Here is a 19,307-nt window from a genome sequence, read left to right on the forward strand (position 1 = left end):
CCCACTATAAATTTCTCCACAATGTCAATACCCATATAATATAAATGTTTTATCACACTCAACACAACACTTCAAACTCTTTATTTATTAGATAATATCCATATGTGAGGAATGTGTTTTTATGGTTGAAGGTTCTTTAAATAGATATATTAATTTTATAATCTACTTTGGTTTTCTTCTAGATAAGAGTTATTGTCTTCATTTCAATATGTAAATTGAAATTTCCACTTGACATCAAATCTAAAATCTCAAAGTGAATGCTCATGTGTAAGTCTTTAAATGATTTATTTTTCTAGTTGTAAATTGGAAGATTTTAAAATTCATATATATTATAATTTATAAAATATATAATATATAAAAATTATAATACACCCAGGACAAACCCATGTATCATGTTTTAAAAAGTGGTGCACTCATCCTGGCACCCATCCCTCCTGGCAACATAGTACAAAATAAATCAAATAAACATGTAATTTTTTTATTCTTCAATGATGGTTAAATGAACAAGTCAATAATGTGTGTGTAATTTGCAAAGCTTCTAAGTCATATCGTTTAGTGGCGCATCTGTACATTGGATTTAATTGAATTAATTGTAATATAATAACATTACATTCATTACACTCTCACTTTTGTGGGACTCAGAGGGTTGAAGATACAAAAACCACTTTCTCTTAGAATCTCTTGCATATATTCATCATATTCAAAATATTTATCTGGCACCCAATTTCTAATTGTTCTATTCAACAAAACTATTGTGATCTTCAAACACTTATGATCTTCTCTCAGCATAAAAATTCTAAAATCCAATCTTTTACCTTCTTAATATTGGACAAATCAATTTGACATAAGAATAAAAATTAATCATCAAATTATATTTATTTATTTATTTAAATTAAATATTTCTAAATATTTTTAAATTAAATATTTTTTATTTAAATTAAATATTTTTAAATTATATATATATATATAACAAGGAGAGTAAAAACCATTGTTCTGATCCTATATAAATCAATAAATAAATTAATAATTAAAGACTATTATTCTGATCATGTCGAAAATAAATGCTTGCTTTACTTAAATGAAAGATAAATGCTTAGCTTCATTGAAAAGAAAGATCAAAGATAAATGCTATCTCTCATCTTCCTCTTCATTCAAGTTAAGCATAAAAATAAAAGATAAATCTAAAAATAAGAAAGATAAAGGAAAAACTTGAAGCGAATAACTTCAATGAAAAATAAAAGATAAATCGATCTCTCATCTTCCTCTTCATTCAAGTTAAGCATAAAAATAAAAGATAAAAAGATGGCAGCGCCTAACCAGCATACCATAGGGTATTCAATGCGCCAGGAGATGCACGGGAGATAGCCCGCTAACACGCGAATTTGGAAACTCACCACTAAATAAGAAAGGGGAATTCACTTGTTAGAGGGCTATCTCCCCTGCATCTCCCGGCGCATTGAATACCCTATGGTATGTTGGTTAGGCGCTGCCTAAGAAGATAACGCATTTAGTTGTGTTGTAATCAGAATAATTGTTTTATAGAAATTTGTGCAGTACGAGATAATTGCTAAAGAAAATTCGTGCAGTACGAGGTAAGAAAATTCGTGCAGTACGAGATAATTGTTAAAGAAAATTTGTGCAGTACGGGGTTATTCGTAGCTACGTTAATTATTCGTAGCGTTAATTGTTAAAGAAAATTTGTGCAGTACGGGGTTATTCGTAGCGTTAGCGCTAACGCTACGTTGGCAGCCAGGATTCTTTCATTCTCAAACACGCCGCAAAAACCTTGAAACCTTGAAAATAAATTTATGCAATGATGATAATGATGTCTTATTAGACTATCAACTAAATTTTTGGATACAATTGAACCAATTATTATAGTCAAATTCCATGTTAGCCTTAAAAATTGAGTCCCAACTAGTTACTTTGAGTTCTAAGAGATCTTATTCTTTTGGCATTATGACATGCCTCAAGTTACTATTTGAATTAAATAAAACAAAGGTGTCCAAGGTAAGGCCATTTCTATAAGTATATAATCAAGAAAAAACACACAAACAAATTCTCTGAGAGTTACTCCACCAAAAGCTTTTTTTCTCTAGCAATTCTCATTATTGCTATTCTACATTTGTAGTCAACAATCACGGCAAGAGGCATGAGGAGATGCTTCAAGTTACTATTTGAACTAAATAAAACAAAGGTATCCTAGGTAAAGCAATTTTTATAAATGTTATAATTGAGAAAAAACACAAACAAATTTTTTCAAAATTACTCCACCAAAAGCCTTTTAACTTCAACAATTTTCATTATTACTATTCTATTTTTGTAGTCAATAATCTTGCCAAACAAATTTAATTAACATAATAATAATAATTTAAAACATCATCATCATAATAATAATAATTTAAAATAATTTAGTTAATTTTTATAAATGTATAATAAAATAACTATTTTGTTACTCATCATAAATAAATACATATCCATTTATGAACCATTTAATCTATATAATTGAACCAATAATATTTTAATATTAAAATTAAACCTGATTTATTATTAAAACTACTAAATTAACGTATTTAAATAAAATTATTTGACTCTAATATATAATTACAACTTCATTCACTTATTTATCCATGATTCTCTTTTATAATCTTTGCAGATTATTTTTGTTTACAATGGATGCTTCTCAGTTATCAGAAGAAGACTTATCCGGTAAGATGGAGGAAGAAGAAGAAATGTTCACTCCCTCTGAAGGCTCAAGTGAGTCGGAAGAAATGTTCAATGCGCCAAGTGAGTTGGAAGAAATGTTCAATGCGCCAAGTGAGATGCCGGAAGAACAGAGTGTCACTGAGCTTGCTCATGATGACGTTGGCATTATAGAGAAGAGCTCTGTTTCACCAAAAAATAGAGAAGGAATGCCCACTGGGTCTGGGATTTTGGAACCCTCAGTTGATAACCGGCTTCCAGAAGCCAATATTGCAGATGAGATCTCACCACTACCACATGCTGTTAAGCCGTTATCCCCAGAAGCATCAAAGGATTCCGAAGACCTTAATCAACTTGATATACTAAAGGGCCAGACTGCTGTTGCTGATCAAGTTGCAAATAAGATTCCCGAAGGTCCTCTCTTTCAAATTATGAAGATTGTATCTGACAAGCAGGAATTGAGCTTTGTAGACAAGGTCCATCTTCCAGAGGAACAGATTTTGGGCCTGTGCAATAGAGTTTTACCCAATTCTGCAGATAACCATGAGTATCCTGATATCAGAATCGATTTTAAGTCCTTGAATCAAGTATCGTTGCCCACAGTTGGCTTCTATGGGGACAAGAGAACGATGGGTAGAATATTGAAAGAAATGGGCGCGATAGATGATTCGATTCATAAGCAAATGGAGGAAGAAAAGTTTGAGGCAGGCTTGTACGTTGGAAGTTTGGAGCAAGTCATCATTGTTTTCTATTGGCATCAAGAAACCCATCTGAAAGATGCATCAAGGAAAAATGTTTCATGCAATTTTATACGCTATGTAGTGGACCTTTGTGATGATGTTTATGTGTGCGTTGAAGATAATAATCTTCTTGCAGCAACTCCGGCTGATTCTGTGGTCAGCGGCACAACTTCTTTGAGGACACGTCCAAGACGAACGGAGAAACTTAAGATAGGCCGTGTTAGAAATTCCGAAAATGATGTCACGGTTTCGTCTGGTTTCCACCTAAACATAGGAAGGCATATCAGTACTATGCAACCTAGTATGCCTAAACAGACAATGTTCTTTGCTGAAGGATATCACCGCTGTGCTTTTCTCACTCCCAATTATAGAGGGTCAAGAAAGTATGTAAAACCTCAAAAGAAAAATGGTCAGGTTGCTGCACTTGCGTCTGAGTTACAGACATTATCCAAAGGCTATGATCTTGATTACACTAGGCTCAGCAATGCGGACTTCGCTTCTCTTTTAAAGCATGCTACATTGCCAGAGTCACAGAGCTATACAGAATTGAAAGATTCCTTTCGGGTTCTCCCTGCAGAAAATCAAAAGTTCGATATTCAATCCGAGTTGAACAAATTAGTGGAGCAAATATTGCAAAATTTTCTCCACGTTCTACCTGAGTACTGCAGTTTTATTCGATATTTAACAGACTCGGAATCTGAAGAGAGCGGGCGTGTCGCAGCTCAGAAAATTGATCAGATTCAAAAAAATCCGTTCCAGCAGCTGGAAAATCAGTTGGCTACCATTTGGAATGGCAAATATCGTGGGAAGAAACTGCTTTTTGTGGGCTCAGATATTAAGTTTCGTCCGACAGATGGCCGGATGGACACAAGATTCATCGTTGAAAGATCTGGAAAGTCTGCTCACCCGGTTATGTTGGAAGAAGAGGTTATGTTGAGGTGCACAGATAAAGTTAGCAAGACAGAAAAGGCAAGGTTTACCAAATCTGGAGTCAATGAGAAACTCCCTGTGTTGTCTGGTGAGCAGCTTATTCTGAAATTTCAAGATGAAAGAACTTTAACAGGGACTCTAGAAGTCTCGAAAGATGCACCCCGTGAAGGGGAAAGCTACTTTGATCCCAAAAAGGTAGTAAGCAAACTTAAGTCTAGTTGGGGTAGTTGGGGTAGGTCGAAAGAGCTTTTTGATGGCTCGGAGATTAAGTTTCATGCAACAGATAGGGTGGACTCAAGGGACTCAGCATTCATCGTTAGAAGATCTGGAAAGTCTTCGGGCCCAATTATGTTGGAAGAAGAGATTATGTTGGAAGATAAAGGTGGCCACAAGAGAGAAAAAGCGAGATTTAGCAAATCTGGAGTTACCGAGAAACGCCCTGTAGTTCCAGGTGAGCAGCTTATTCTGAAAGTCGAAAGTGAAAGAACGTTAAAAGGGGTTCTCGAAGTTTCGGCAGATGCACTCCGTGAATGGGTAAAATCTTTTGTTCCTAAAAGATTACTAACCCTCTCACAGAATATTGTTTTCTTGGGTTTCCTTTTGAGCAATGGCATTTCAGAGCAGATGAAGAGCTTTGGTCAGCCTATTATAAACAAACTACAAGAGCAACAATGGCAGAGAGATTTCACAATTGAGAAACGGCTTCTCTTGGCCTACCTCACTAGCAACGCCAAGTTAGACCGAGTAAAGAATTTCAGTAACATGGAACAGTTTCTGACTTCAGGTAGCGTTGATAATATTTTGGCTGAAATAGAAAATGGGAAAGCGGACTGGTCACCGGAGTTGCAAGAGTCTTGTGTGCAGTGGAAAAGAAAGTGGGATGGTTTTAAACTTGATGAGAATTTGGTAGGTGCTGTTTTTGCCAATGAAAAATGGAAAAATCTTTGTTCATCTACATACGAAAATGCAAACGGAGAATTCAGAGGAAACATCCTATCAATGATTAGGAAGGATATCGAGCCCCGGCTTATGAGCAAACTTGAATCCCAAAAAATAGCAAAGGAGACACTTCAGGAGCAGCAATTGAAAACTAAAGAGGAAAACTTTCTGACTGAAACAAAGAAAAAACTATCCCAAAGAAGAGACAATGGAAAACGTATGTATATTACAAGCTGCTCTATTCCAAAAGAAAAATATACGTTAGAAATCTCCAGCGAGGAAGAAGAGAAGCCCAATATACAATGGATGATTGTAGAGTTGCCACCAAACAAAAAGGACATAGACGAGTTAAATTTAAATCCAATGCATTGCATTATACCCTCTTGCTCGAACCCTTTTGAATTGGTTTGCTGTGATCCTGAGATAGAAAATCTGAAAAAGGTTGCATATCTGAAATCTGGTGAGTTGCTTGTTTTTCTTCACGACAAAGAACATAATAGGCTGGACTTGTACATATCCCCCAAAATTGGACAATTTCTACATGGGAGAAATCTTCTTCACTCATTTAAAAGGGGTTTCGATTTGGTAGCTTTTGATGAACGGACCAGATTCCTGGCTTTATATGATGCACAGGGTTCCAAGGTTGTAATATACAGGCTTGATGAGTCATTCCGGAAGATAGATTGGACAGGCGTGAAATCATGCTCAACTTGTTTTCTGGAAGCACAAATATAAAATGGATGCAGTGTGTTCCCGGGAAAGCTGAATTGGTTTTAGTTGACGACACAAACAGGCTGAGAGTGGCAGAACTCCATCAGCGGCCATTGATGAAGCCTAAGAGTATGACACTCTCATCAGACTTTTTAAATGCTTTCATTTCAGGGGATGGCTCCTTTCTCTTCGTTTTCCATACACCTGCAAAGTTTTCAGATCAAAAAGAAGAGTGTGCTTCATCTTCTGCTCAAGGAGCTGCACAAGAAAACAAGCCCACGTCGGAATTTGAGCTGAAAGTTTACATGTTAGGCGATGCCATGTCTTTCTTGAAGAACATTTCATTGAATATAAATGTGGAAGATGTTCGTGATTTACAGGTGAAGCTTGTATATTATGGTTCTCAGATTCACCTTGTTGTATACTCTGATGTTGTACCAAGCTTTTCTTCTAAAATATTGAATCTAGTCTCAGCGACAGAAGCTTTGGAGTTTGAAGAATTAGGAAAACAAAAATCTACCTCAGAAAGAGATCATAAGAATGCCATGGACCGGGACTCTCAGAATACTAGTAGTGCTACATTAGATTACATCTATCACATTTTTGATAAATTTGCAGTTGATCCCGCGCTATTTAGAGGGAGTATCAGGGATCTCAACTTCCATGTTTTGCTCAAGTCAAGAGACACCACCTTTGGAAAAGACAGAGGGCACGGGAAATATGAAGAATACTTGAAGAATGTTATTGGGCGGTTAAAGAAAGAAAAAGGAAAGGACTTTTCAAATCTCAGGATTCAATTCAAAGTTCAAATGTCTGAAAGTTGTGACTCAAACACTCTACATCTCTCACTTCCTCACTATCTAAAAAAGCCTTTGGGTAACTGGGTCCGTCAACTTATATGTCTTGTACCCGTCCAAATAACTCGTGCTGAAAACAATGGAATACAGCCCTTGCTTGATGGGCTTCAAATACCTCCACACCTCACTTATGCAGATAGCAAATCACTAGCAAGTTTGTTGCGCTTCGGCTTGTATGATGCTGTCCTGAGTCAGTGGAATGGTAAAATCAAGGTTGTCTCGTCAATGGGCAAACAGAGTAGTGGTAAATCATTCTTATTAAACCATTTATCCGGTTCGCTTTTCGATGTAGCTGGGGGGAGATGCACTGATGGAGTGTGGATGACAGTTCGAATGGACTCAGAGTGCCTCTATGTATTGATGGACTTCGAGGGATTAGGCAGTTTTGAGAGAACAGAGCAAGAAGATATGTTACTCTCAGTCCTAAATGCTGCCTTGAGTAATTTAACAATATTCAACAAGAAGGTTTGTTTTTAGAACTGTCTTATTCGTTTGCTTTTACTGGTTTACCATTTGATTTTCTCATATTAAATAGTGTTCTTATCTTTCTTCTTTCTGTTACTATAGCCACACAAAGATTAATTACCAATTGTGATACTTTGCTTCTTATTCAGGATTTTCATCTTGACAAGGAGACGGAAGTTATCTTTCAGCGATTCCAAAGTGGGGTAAGTTTGGTGAAGGAAGATAAAAAACTATTCAAAGGAGTGTTCTACATAGCTATCAAGGATGTTGATGTCTCTGATGTAGAGGAATTAAAAGATGAATTCCGTCAGAAACTTCTCCAAATTTGTCAAAGATCTCGTGAAAACTTTCTTACCAAGATGTATGGAGGAGTGGTTGAACTTGCTGCAATGGCTCCTTTTACTCGAAGAGAATATCATCAAGAAAGCGTATTTGATATTGCTTTGGCTGTAGAAGAGTTGGGACATAGTTATGAGAGTGGCAGTGCCTTCTTGACAGATTTGAAGCTTGTCATGTCCCAGATAGCAGTGAAGGATTGGACCTCTGTAGATGAGAAACGTGGTGCCATGAGGGTGGATATCCTTCGTGGGAACTTGGTTTCTGCTGTTAAGGCAGGATGTATTTCTGTGGCCGGAGCCAAAAAGATGCTTACGAATTTTGACTCTCAGGAAGAGGTAAGTGATGCTCCACTAGTACTTCGGGATCTCTCCATTGATTTGCAAGATACTGGCCTCGAGCTTGCGCCTCTAGATGAATCTACGTCAAAAGATCGGATTTTGAGTAATCTTAGATCAATACTAGATGGAGTCTTTGATAGAAGAGGCAAAACAGGTGATTTATGGCACTCTAAGTTTCTGGACTTCATAGAGGCTTTGGCTGCTAGACGGTATGATCGAGTGCAAAGGTGGCTTCGCTGCAACACCGCAGAATTTTCTGGGAATGATGATGTGCAAAAGTTGCAACTGGAGGCAGTTCTAGCTCTTGCAGAATTGAAACAGGGACTCTCTGTATGTGGTTGCAAATGTTCTGTTTGCTTTTGGCGATGTGTTTTAGAGAAAGGCCATTCCTCTGATCACTCTTGTATGGGTAATCATGTTTGCGCTGAGAAGTGCACGTATTGTTCTCTCGAATTACACCAAGACCAGGAAAATGAAGTGGAGGAATGTAAGCATATGGCAGGCCATGAAGGGAATCATGATTGCAAAGTGAAAAATCATACATGTGCCGAGATATGTTCTTTATTTGACAAATCATCCAATTGCAGCAAATCTTGTTGCTTGACAGTCGGACATGAAGGTACTCATAAGTGCAATTCATCACAACATTTGTGTAACATGAAATGTTCCCTTCCGAGCTGCAAAAATCCCTGTGTTATACAGATTGAGCTTGGGGATCATGATAAACATGCCTGTCATGAAAGGTTTTGTCCCAAAGATTGCATCATGGAGGGGTGTCCTAGAAGCTGTGGTTACAAAGATCACTTCCATGAATGTACGAGTGATGAACATCTCTGTGGTGAGAAGCATGGTTGTCCTAAGGAATGTGAAGCCGATGGAATTTGTGAAATTCTCACTGAACTTAAGCGACATACACGCTCATTTCAGGGCAGAAGAGGTTCCTTTGAGTACATATATTTATCTGAACAAAATGGTAAGAAAAAGAATTGTTGCATTGACATTCCACCTTTTAAAACATCCCATGATGGGCAAGCATCTTCACACCCAAAATCCAGATGTTGTGCATCACTGTAACGCTAGATGTCAAGCTTGCGGGTATTTTTGTCCAAAACCTATTGATCACACTGGTTTGCATAATACTGTTCATGGGAACATGAGGAATGTCAATTTTGCATCAGACCAGGAAGAATTCGATATCCAGGGTAGAAAGTATGCTTGGGGGGAATCTGGTGTGGCAGAAATGTGTAACCTGCATTGTAAAGCACAAGGTCGGGGTCACATTCATTTGATTCCTTGTCCCATGAACGATGGTTTGGCTTGCACAAGTCATATCTATGATGGGTCTCGGCATGAGACAAGAAAATATGGCCCAGATTTGGATGTCCCGAAAGATGAACTTACCCATGAGACTTACTGGATGCAAATGCGGTTTGAAGATCCCTGTACTGAAGAAGATCAGAAAGAGTTCGCTCTATGCAATCATCTCTGCGGGTCGGAAGAGCATAAAGAAACTGATGGAAGTTCAACAAAATCTTATTGCACAGAGAAATTATGGCATGCCCCTGTACAAAGAACTTCAACGCCATCCTCTGGAGGCCACATAACTGCAGATGGTCACCGTTTTCTCTGTGACCATTTGAAGAATGTACCCCATCACGTGGTTTTTGTTATTGACAGGTCTGGTTCAATGTATGCTTCTGATATAAGACCAAACTTGGCCAAATGTATTCCTCGTCACAATTGTAGGTTGGGCTGTGTGTATGAGTCTATTGATAGATTCATTAAGATTCGGCTTAGAACCTCTAGCGATGATTCTGTATCTGTGGTTCTATTTGATGATACAGCAACTCTTGCTCTAGAAAGGCAAGAAATGAAAGAAGATATAGTGGATTGTCTTCTTCAATATGATGCAGGGGGGTTAACTAGTTATTCTTCTGGTTTGACAATGGCAGAGGAGGTAATTTGTCGGGGTTTGAATGATCCTAATGTGGAGAAGAAGAAACCAATAATTATTTTCTTGAGCGATGGTGGAAACAATGATGGACAAGATCCTCTCTTTTTTGTGAATAAATTGAAGAAGACAGAGCCAAAGTTGATATTGCATACAATCCTGTATGGAACGGATCCTGCAGCTTTTATCTTGGAGAAAATGGCAGAAATTGGGAATGGCACATTCCAGCTCAGTCTTGATGAACTGCAATTAGCACGAAGCTTTGAGAATTTAGCGATTAGTCTGCAGCCTAACGTCGTATCTGTAATCCCGGTTTCGAGATCAAATCCATAGACTTAAAGGTTTAGTATAATTTAGTGCACTTAGGATCTATTTTGTTCAAGTATCTGCAGAGGCCTTTATGAGGACTTAAAGCAGCTAACATTTGCATTTCAGCTGTCGTGGTTTCCACTCTTATATTAGATTTGTTAACCCAGCTCTACTTCTCAGTGGCAACTAGTTCATTATCGTATGCAGCGCGATGAGCAGAAGCCAGACGGAATGCTTTCTATTTTGAATATGCGTGGATGGTAATGATATCCTTTCTAGTTTTGCACATATTAAGAGTACAAGAAAGATTGCCCCATATATGCATTGCTTCTGCAGGTCTGTAATCTGCACTCTGCTAGTATTGTCTCATATCTTGAACATTGCCAATACTGACGTCTCATATATCAGTTCATTTCACTAATCCTTGCACTTAAAAGTGCAGATATTCTCAACAAGTGCCTCTACAGGTCTACTACTAACAGGATGGTGCATTCATGAGATGATAGTTGGGAAGAGATTTGCATGGTAACTATTACAAATTCCTTCCTATATCTTTTATTTCCACCTCTTCCTTCTACATGTGTGCCTTACTAAATTCTTGCATATCAAAATCTGATTATCCCAACACTAACCACTGATCACTGTTAACATCATCCACTGGTACACATGTAGCAGTAGAACAAAACAAAGAAGACATTACTCAAAGTTGACATAATTTTATCAGTTCATGAGCTGCAGGGTATGTTGCTTGTCAATATGCAGCTAAAGAGGCTTCCAGAAATTAATGCATTAAAAACACACATTACCGTTAGTGACATCTTCTGTTGGAGGTTAAAAGGGTTGGGTTTGTGAGTATTATTTGCATGATATTGTCAAGAATGTAATGTGCAGAATCAAACATTAATGCGTAGCATGTGAGATAAGCATGGCAGGTGATGCATATAATCCTTAGGTTGATATTAAATGATCTTTGTGCTGCGGGCTTAATGGATCCCCTACACACAATGAAATTGAAAGCAAATACCTAGACAGTGACCTTATTTGGCCAAACCTTCTGCATCCCATGATCAAGCTATTTTTTTGTGAACTTAAAAATATAGATGCAAATCAATGGCTAATTATCCCAACACTAACCATTGATCACTATTAATATCACCTGTAGAACAAACGATGAACACTAAAGCTGATATAACTTGATTAGTTCTAGAGCTGCACGGCATGTTGCCTGCCAATATGCAGGTAAAGAGGTTTCCAGAAATTAATGCATTAAAAAAGCACACATTACCATTAGTACCATCTTTTGTTGGAGGTTAAAAGGGTTTGTCAATATCTGCATGATATTGTCAAGAATGTGTATGTGCCGACTTGAGCGTTATTGTGCAGCAGCATGTGAGATAAACTTGTCAACCTAGGTATATATTCCTTAAGTTACTAATAAATTATCTTTGTGCCATGGGCTTAATAGCCGGAGCATCTCCATGGAATGAGAAATCTGTTTTTTTTTTTTTCAAGACTCCAGCCGAACTCAGATTTTCAATAAACAAATGGCTTTCATATCTAAAAAGTGTAAGCTTAATGGTGTGTATTTTATTTTGCAAGACGTTAAATAGCTTAATAGTGTGTATTTTATTTTGCAAGATGTTAAATTTTTTTTAAGAGAGTTTTGTGACATTATTGGGTGAGTTTATGTTTTTATGTTTTGCTACATCTTGGTACATTGGTTTGATGGATATTATTGCTTATGTTGATGCAGGTATTTATAAAGTTTCAAAATGTTTGCCAAGAATACTAGAGCTCATATTTAGTATTGATATGTATGGAAAACTGCCATATACAAGAGAAATCGGGATTATGACTCTCTATTTATTCTTTTTTAAGTTCATAAAAGAATCTTGCACTACTTCTACTTGTAGGGTGAAATTTTTAGACAACTGGCTTTTGGCATTGCTAATGAAAGAAATGTTAATATTGAATAACTTGGAGTTCTGCTTGAGCACATTGGACAATTTACAATGTTTAATGGCTTGTCTCTTCGATGTTTTTCTTTACTATTAGCATTTTTTCTATTTTAAAATTATATGTAGAATGTGAAACTCAGAAATCTAATTCTCAGTGGTGATTATTTTGATACAATCAAATGGATGAAAGATGATGAACAAAATAAAAAGTCAGGTCCATCTTTGTTTAAAAATCAAAATTACTTATAGCATTAAGTGAAACTAACAAATCTAATTCTTAATTTTGATTATTTAAATACAATAGAATGGATGAAATATGATGAAAAAATAAATATTCAGAGCCAACCTTATTTAAAAACCAAATTAAACCTTTTTGAGGGAGGTATGATCTCAAGAATTGTTATAACAAAAATTTACTTTGAAATAAAAGCATAAGAGACAATTGATGGTTAAATTGTTCTTGGCATAATTATCTCTTCTTCATGCATGGTCCATGACATAGGAACTATGTGATTGTTCAATAAATTAAGTGACTTTGTAAAGTTTGTTCTTTCAAATATCTTATTTTATGATTCTTTCTTTTTCCTTGTGTGGCTCACAAAATAAAAACTAGGCGATTATTGAATGAAAGAAGTGACATTGTAATTTTTGTTCCTTCAAATATGTTTTTTTTTGGGTAAACTAAGGGTTCTATATTAATCAAAATCAGCTTTATATGGATTTGAAAAGATTACCATAGTGACCATAGAGGATGCTACTCTCCTCGGCATACTACATACTTCGATTAGACCAACAAAGTCTGAAATCCCACCAAAAGCAAAGGTTGATAACCCAAACTACAATAGATCCAAAGCCAGAACTTGCCTGCAACATTTCCCAACCCAACCTACCCGCACAAAGATCCTAGACATATTTTCAAAAAACCATCAATGCTAGCGGTCTATAAAACACAGGTAAACTTTCCAAAAATACACACAACCAAGTCCATTTTTCACGACCCATTCACAAAATAACATAACAAGAGAAACAACCACGGCTTAAGCACTTCAACTGGCCATAGACCATACAACAAAAGAAACATAACAGATGACACATGCCCAGTAGGTTGGTCCTGGAACCACCACGCATATTGCCATGCAATGAGGAGGCCAGGAGAGATGCCAAGCACCCATTCTTATGAACCCAAAGCCTTCCTAAAAGGCCATCGAACTACACCTATCCCCATTGAGGCACTCTAGTGTTTGGTTTCCATAAAAAATGATGTTTCACAGGAATCTCTTCAAACCTAAAGCCCCGAAATTGAAGGTGATATGATTTTTGGCAAATATTGAAGGCATTTGCATTGCCTCCATTAGATGATTGAATTGTAGTAGGTCGAGTGATGAAATAGAGATCAATTATATGGTTGTACTCAATCTTCATTTTAATAAATGTTTATTATGTGATATGTTTTTGCATAAATTTTTTCTATTAAAGTAGGTGGACAACGTTGGATGTTTAATATTGAATAAATGAGCATTATGAAATTCAAGTTGTTTAATTGGACAAATAAATATGAAAAATTTGACCATTTTCCATTCATTTTCAATTTTCACTGTTGGTTTTCTCTATTACATATCTTTTGCTCAAAACCTTCATCAAGACACCAATGTGTATTTTCAGTTATAAATATATCAATAGGGCCACGGAATTGACCTATACCGACACTTTCATTTGTTTAACTTGTATTGTTGAAAAAATGGATAGAATTTTCAAGTTTTTATAGTTGTTAGACACTCTAATAGAGTCTACTATTAATGGTACAATCAAAATCAACATATTCACTCTCATAGATGTTCAAATCTCTTATAGGATGCATAAGAGAAGATTAAGTTTCTCTAGCTTGAGTCACAATCACAACAAGATGAGCTACAAAAAAAGAATCAACATTCTCAACTGGTGTACATAATAACTCCATTTTTGAGGTTGAGGTAGATGCCCATCAACATCAAGCACTTGCTCAGATCACTGAGGCCACTTCAAGAGAAAATTTACATGAAGATGCAGAGGTTCAACTTGCACTTCTCAAGCCCATCATTACACCTTGGAAGAACTTAATAGCAACAAAAAAAAAAAACCAATCTTGGATATGAAAAAGATGTTTCCTTTCACATTCCAAACTATTTTAAACCAATCTAGTTTCAGAGTGTTGGATTTCTTCAAGATAGTTCGCCTTCACCTTCTCCACATCTTGCTCCTTTTCCACAATCAATTTAGATTCGTAGATGCCAAAACTATAATCAATTTTCCCATTTGAAAGATCAATGTTTTGATCTTCACCATTGAGAGCATTGCAAAAAACATACTCATCACTCTGGCAAATGTTCTAGGCATAAGGCTCCTACAAGAGTGAAGATTCACCTTGGATAGATTGTTTCTTGGCCATGGTCTTCAGCAACCAAGAACATATATCATTCATACCTTAGATCTCTTTGTCAAGTATTGAAATGTCTTGCAATTGACCCAAGTGGATATTGGTGGCCATCCACCTACTCTAGTCGCTCAATGCATAGTTGTCAATCTTGGTAGTTTTTATATAGTTTTTCAGATCCTAAACTTTGGGGTTTTTTGAGGCTTTAAATGATGTTCTTTGATTTGGCAAAGACCCAAGCTATAGTCATATGCAGAGCTTGGGTTGGTCGAAATGTGTAATTCTTGGCTAGACCTTTCCAACGGTCTATCGACCATACAAAAATAATATTGTTAAATAATGAATCCATACAGGTGAGGATAATTTTAAATAGAGGAGGAATGACCTGTTATAGAGTTTTATGAACCCAATGTTTCGGACTACAAAGTGAGTCCATCATCAGGGGATGCGACAATAAATATTCTAGAGATATTCATAATGTATCCATGAGCTATTTTTCAAGTTATATATATATATATATATATCTATCTATCTATCTATATATATATATATATATATATATATACCTATATATATATACCTATATATATATATATATAGGTTATGAAGGAGTTAATCTAAGAAATTAGGTTGGCCAATCTCCACTTAGTTTGTTAATATTCAAATTTTTTTATTTATATTTATTTTGTTTATTTAATTAATTTGTTTACTTAATTAACTAACTTGTTTAATTAATTCCTTATAATTTTCTATATGATTCTTATTGTTTATTTTTTAACTGTTTTAATATGAGTTAATATAACTATATGTTTAATTTAAATACATGTGTTACCATACTATTATAATTAATAAGTTATGATTTTAATTTATTTTAATATTATCAAGTGATTAGTTATTAAATAACTAATTATTCGATTTATATGATTATTTATGTTTTTGTTTTATTGTTTGAGGAGAATTTTATATATTGTTTTCTTGTTGAGTTGATTTATATTTTATTAATCTTTTAATGATAGATGAGGGATTAAATTATTAAAAAGGATATGAGTTAATTATTGGTTATTTAATATGTTAAGTAAAGGTTTCCAGGTGTTGCTTAGTTTTAATCCATCATCTCAGTTCAAGTTGTTCTTCCTTTTTTCTATTTCAATGACTTCTTTGATTTTCCTTTTAAGATAGTGGTCTTCTTTTCCAACTAATTTGGCTTCTTCCATGCAAATGTAATGAGAGGAGTGAACATGTTCTGCTAAGGCCGATTTTGAGGTCCTTTCCCTTCTTAAGTCAACAGTGTGTTCTTTAATTCTAATGTTAAGAGACCTACCTGTTTCACCTATGTATTCTTTAATTTAACAATTAATTAATTAATTAAACAAACTAATTGATTAATTAAACAAATTAATTAATTTAAGTAAACAAATTAATTAAATAAACAAAAATAAATAAATAAATATGAATATTAACAAACTAAGTGGTGATTGGCCAACCTAATTTCTTAGATTAATTCCTTCATAACCTATATATATAACTTAAAATATAGCTCAGGGATACATCATGAATATCTCTAGAATATCTATTGTCGCGTCCCCTGATGATGGACTCACTTGGTAGTCCAAAACGTTGGGTTCATAAAAATCTATAACATGTCATTCCTCATCTATTTAAAAATAATATTGTATGGAAAGTTATGAACCTAGGAAGATGTACCAACTCTAATGGGGCCCATAATCCTTTTGGAATTTCATCTCCTAGGGTTAAGTTTTTGTATTTTTAGGGTTTACTCATTACTTTTGATGTTAAAAATGGCCTTTTAGCCTGATTTTAACTCACTCTAGTGAATGCTCATAGCCATCACATCTCTTCTCGGAGAGAAGCTACCACCATTGAGCTAGTTTGTTTCATTATGTATTTTCACAGTTTCAACACCTTCCATTTATTGACAGAAGTCAAGTTTCTTTGTGTATATGTGTTTTGGTTATAAATTTGTATTTCATTTCATTCCCCTCATAAACATGGATCAAAAATATAGATATATTCATCTTCTAACCTTGTATCTAATAGGGAGGAAATGATGGTTAGCTACTAGATTCATTAAGTAAGCATGAACCACAACTTGAATTAGAGCCATCTGCCACAACATATAGCTAGTGTTAGCTAGAGTTAGATTCTGAGTCATATCCAGGGACAGATTCATGTTCCATGGGCATGACTTGATTGGTCGTTAGCCTTAAAGCACCACCAGAAAAATATTTCAATTTTTGTTACTCGCTCACTTCATAATTTTTTTGGCCATATTTAAAACATCATCAAGTAGCACTTTCACTTTGCAAGCAACTTCAATTTCTATCCAGATTCAAAATTTTTCTAAGAACTACTTCGAGCTTAGTTCCAGAGTTGGTGGTCAACCTTAAACCACCACTTGTGACAACTCTTTTTGCTACCCCTTTTGTAAATGTCACTGTGTATATTAAATTCGTGTAAATAATTTGGAAATACAAATAATGAATGGGCTAGAGGAGTGGACACAGATTCAAAAACTAAGAAGGAGAGGTTGCTAAGAAAGTGATTAATCCATGCTACTTCATTTATGCATTCTACCTATTGCATGACCAAATTAAATGGTTTGCACAATAGATAGGGAGGTTGATTATGGGTCACCTGAAAAAAAGGATGAACACCATACTACCTTTGTTCTCGTGGGATGTGTTGGTGAAGTCAACACCCAAGAGACAGGACAAATGTTCGTCAATTAGAGAAATCGACGAAGATGGCTAGAGGAAGAAGTGGAAAAATGTAGAACCAAATTCAGTAGAGCTTGAGTGCAGGAGTAGAGTGTGGTATGAGACACATAGAGAAGCCCTGAACGTGAAGAGAAACGAATGTGACAGTTCTTGAGGGAGCATGAATATAAGAGAAGAAAAGAGAATATAGGTCAAGGATCCCTTTATTTTATGGTGTATGACCAGTGTTGTGTATCAATTTTGTGATGTGCTAGTGAAGATTCAATGGAGAAAGTGACTCACTGGTGCTAGCTGTCTCAACTGATAAACCTCTAAGTGTTTATCTTGGGGATGATAAAATACTTAAACTTTTATGAATGCACAAATAAACGACTGCAGTGCTTTTTAGATAGTTGATAAACCAGTTAGCAAGTTGAGACATTATGGTGCTTTCTGTGGGAGGAAGTTGATAAACCACCTCGACAGTGTGCTCTGGATTCCTATAGTGCTTGCCTTGAAAATATATTTGATAAATCACCTTTAGAGTGAGATCATACTCTTGGACCCATCATGCCTTCTTTTTGCGTAGGGTGAATCCCTATGATATATTTCTGAGAGACAACAAAGTCATTTGCGATGCTTATTAGTGGAGGTAGTTTCTCAACCACCTAGAAAGCGCACTATCACTTATTTGGTTGACTTGTATTGGTGTGAAATTCCTTTGAGAACTTAACTCCTTAGACCCTGAATCTAGTTAGGGGGTGGTCAATTACAAGAAATATTGTAGTGTAACTAGCCTATGGTTGGGTGGAGAGTTGAAGTCTCTCCCTTAGTTTCTAATCTTTCAAGTTAACAAGATATGTGTATTTTCTTATATATCTGTTGCACTATGAATGATGAATAATGTCTGATATTTGTTATGATAGTGTATGTATAAACACTACTAATGGCAAAATGTGATATTCTTGCTTCTCTATGCTAAAATGTTTTATGTACATATGTTCTCATGGTTATGAGGGGCTTGGAGGCCTTTGTGTTTGCTAATATTATGATGAGTTACAAAGCTAATTGCATGGTTGTGTATGATTACTGGAGGTGATAAGCTAATAGTTTACAATCTATGGCTTCCATTGTCTGATATTCGGGAGGAACTGTGCACAGAAAGAAGGGTTAGCAGACTTGTAGAGGTTACACATTGAAAGTTGAGAGTACACTAGTCTCTCTTGTGCATAAGATCACAAATGTGTGGTGTCTCTGATATAATACAACTAAAAGCCACAGATCAAGTGTAATCATAGCCTATTATATCATGCATTGAGTTTTTTCCAAGCATATCATTGTTGATGAATAGGTGTATAAATGAGTATGAGAATTTGTTGATATATGAGACAAAAGTAATGGGATAAGGCTTAACACATCAATTACCCTATAATTTGATTTTTGGGTCAAGTTTCATGCTATTGCAAGTTTTTATATGGCACTGAGATTGAGCCTCCCATCGTAGAAACATGAGAAAAAACCTTGCAGAGGTTGACCGAATAGAGAATATTGGTGTTGGAGCAATATTTTGTTTGAAACAACTCTTCTACGAAACAACTCTTCTACAAACAATGTGTTATCCTTTCTCTACAAGAAAGATTTATGATATCCTTTGTTGAGTTCTTATTAGATAAAGTGTAACTGTTGGTTTACGGTTTGGCTGTATATTGGCAATACTAGTATGTCATAGGTTCTTCAAGATTAGTAACGTGTTGCATCTTATTAGTACGACTGGTTTGGAATAATCGATGTGTTGATCTTCATTAGTGCTAATGCATTGAGTGGATTCTTGATCATTGAAGCATAATATGTGAGACAAATTTCCATGACCTGACACAATTGGCAGAGCTAAGGACTTGTATTATAGGTATGTTAGATAAGCTAGGGCATGATATTATTGG

General features: G+C 35.6%; 2 protein-coding genes across 2 annotated transcripts; both read left to right on the plus strand.

Moving 5' to 3' along the window:
• The first annotated feature begins 6,043 nt into the window (after positions 1 to 6,043).
• LOC149255301 (uncharacterized) lies at positions 6,044 to 9,242 on the plus strand. Its single transcript, XM_089457204.1, has 2 exons — positions 6,044 to 7,345; positions 7,495 to 9,242. The coding sequence occupies exons 1-2, from the start codon at positions 6,053 to 6,055 to the stop codon at positions 9,094 to 9,096; spliced, it is 2,895 nt and encodes a 964-aa protein (XP_089313330.1). The 5' UTR covers positions 6,044 to 6,052; the 3' UTR covers positions 9,097 to 9,242.
• LOC149255302 (uncharacterized) lies at positions 9,109 to 10,714 on the plus strand. The gene is made up of 2 exons (XM_089457205.1): positions 9,109 to 10,314; positions 10,463 to 10,714. The coding sequence occupies exon 1, from the start codon at positions 9,176 to 9,178 to the stop codon at positions 10,304 to 10,306; it is 1,131 nt and encodes a 376-aa protein (XP_089313331.1). The 5' UTR covers positions 9,109 to 9,175; the 3' UTR covers positions 10,307 to 10,314; positions 10,463 to 10,714.
• Positions 10,715 to 19,307: the final 8,593 nt, after the last annotated feature.

Source organism: Pinus tabuliformis, chromosome 7 (assembly GCF_031772625.1).
Source record: "Pinus tabuliformis cultivar Carrire ecotype Pingquan chromosome 7, CPIR1, whole genome shotgun sequence".
Taxonomy (NCBI): Eukaryota; Viridiplantae; Streptophyta; class Pinopsida; order Pinales; family Pinaceae; genus Pinus; species Pinus tabuliformis.

What these genes read in the sequence shown, in the direction of transcription:
- LOC149255301 (XM_089457204.1), top strand. Translation starts at nt 6,053, where the DNA reads ATGCAGTGTGTTCCCGGGAAAGCTGAATTGGTTTTAGTTGACGACACA. An exon ending in TAACAATATTCAACAAGAAG is followed by an intron (nt 7,346 to 7,494) that starts GTTTGTTTTTAG and finishes CTTCTTATTCAG; the next exon opens with GATTTTCATCTTGACAAGGA.
- LOC149255302 (XM_089457205.1), top strand. Translation starts at nt 9,176, where the DNA reads ATGAGGAATGTCAATTTTGCATCAGACCAGGAAGAATTCGATATCCAG.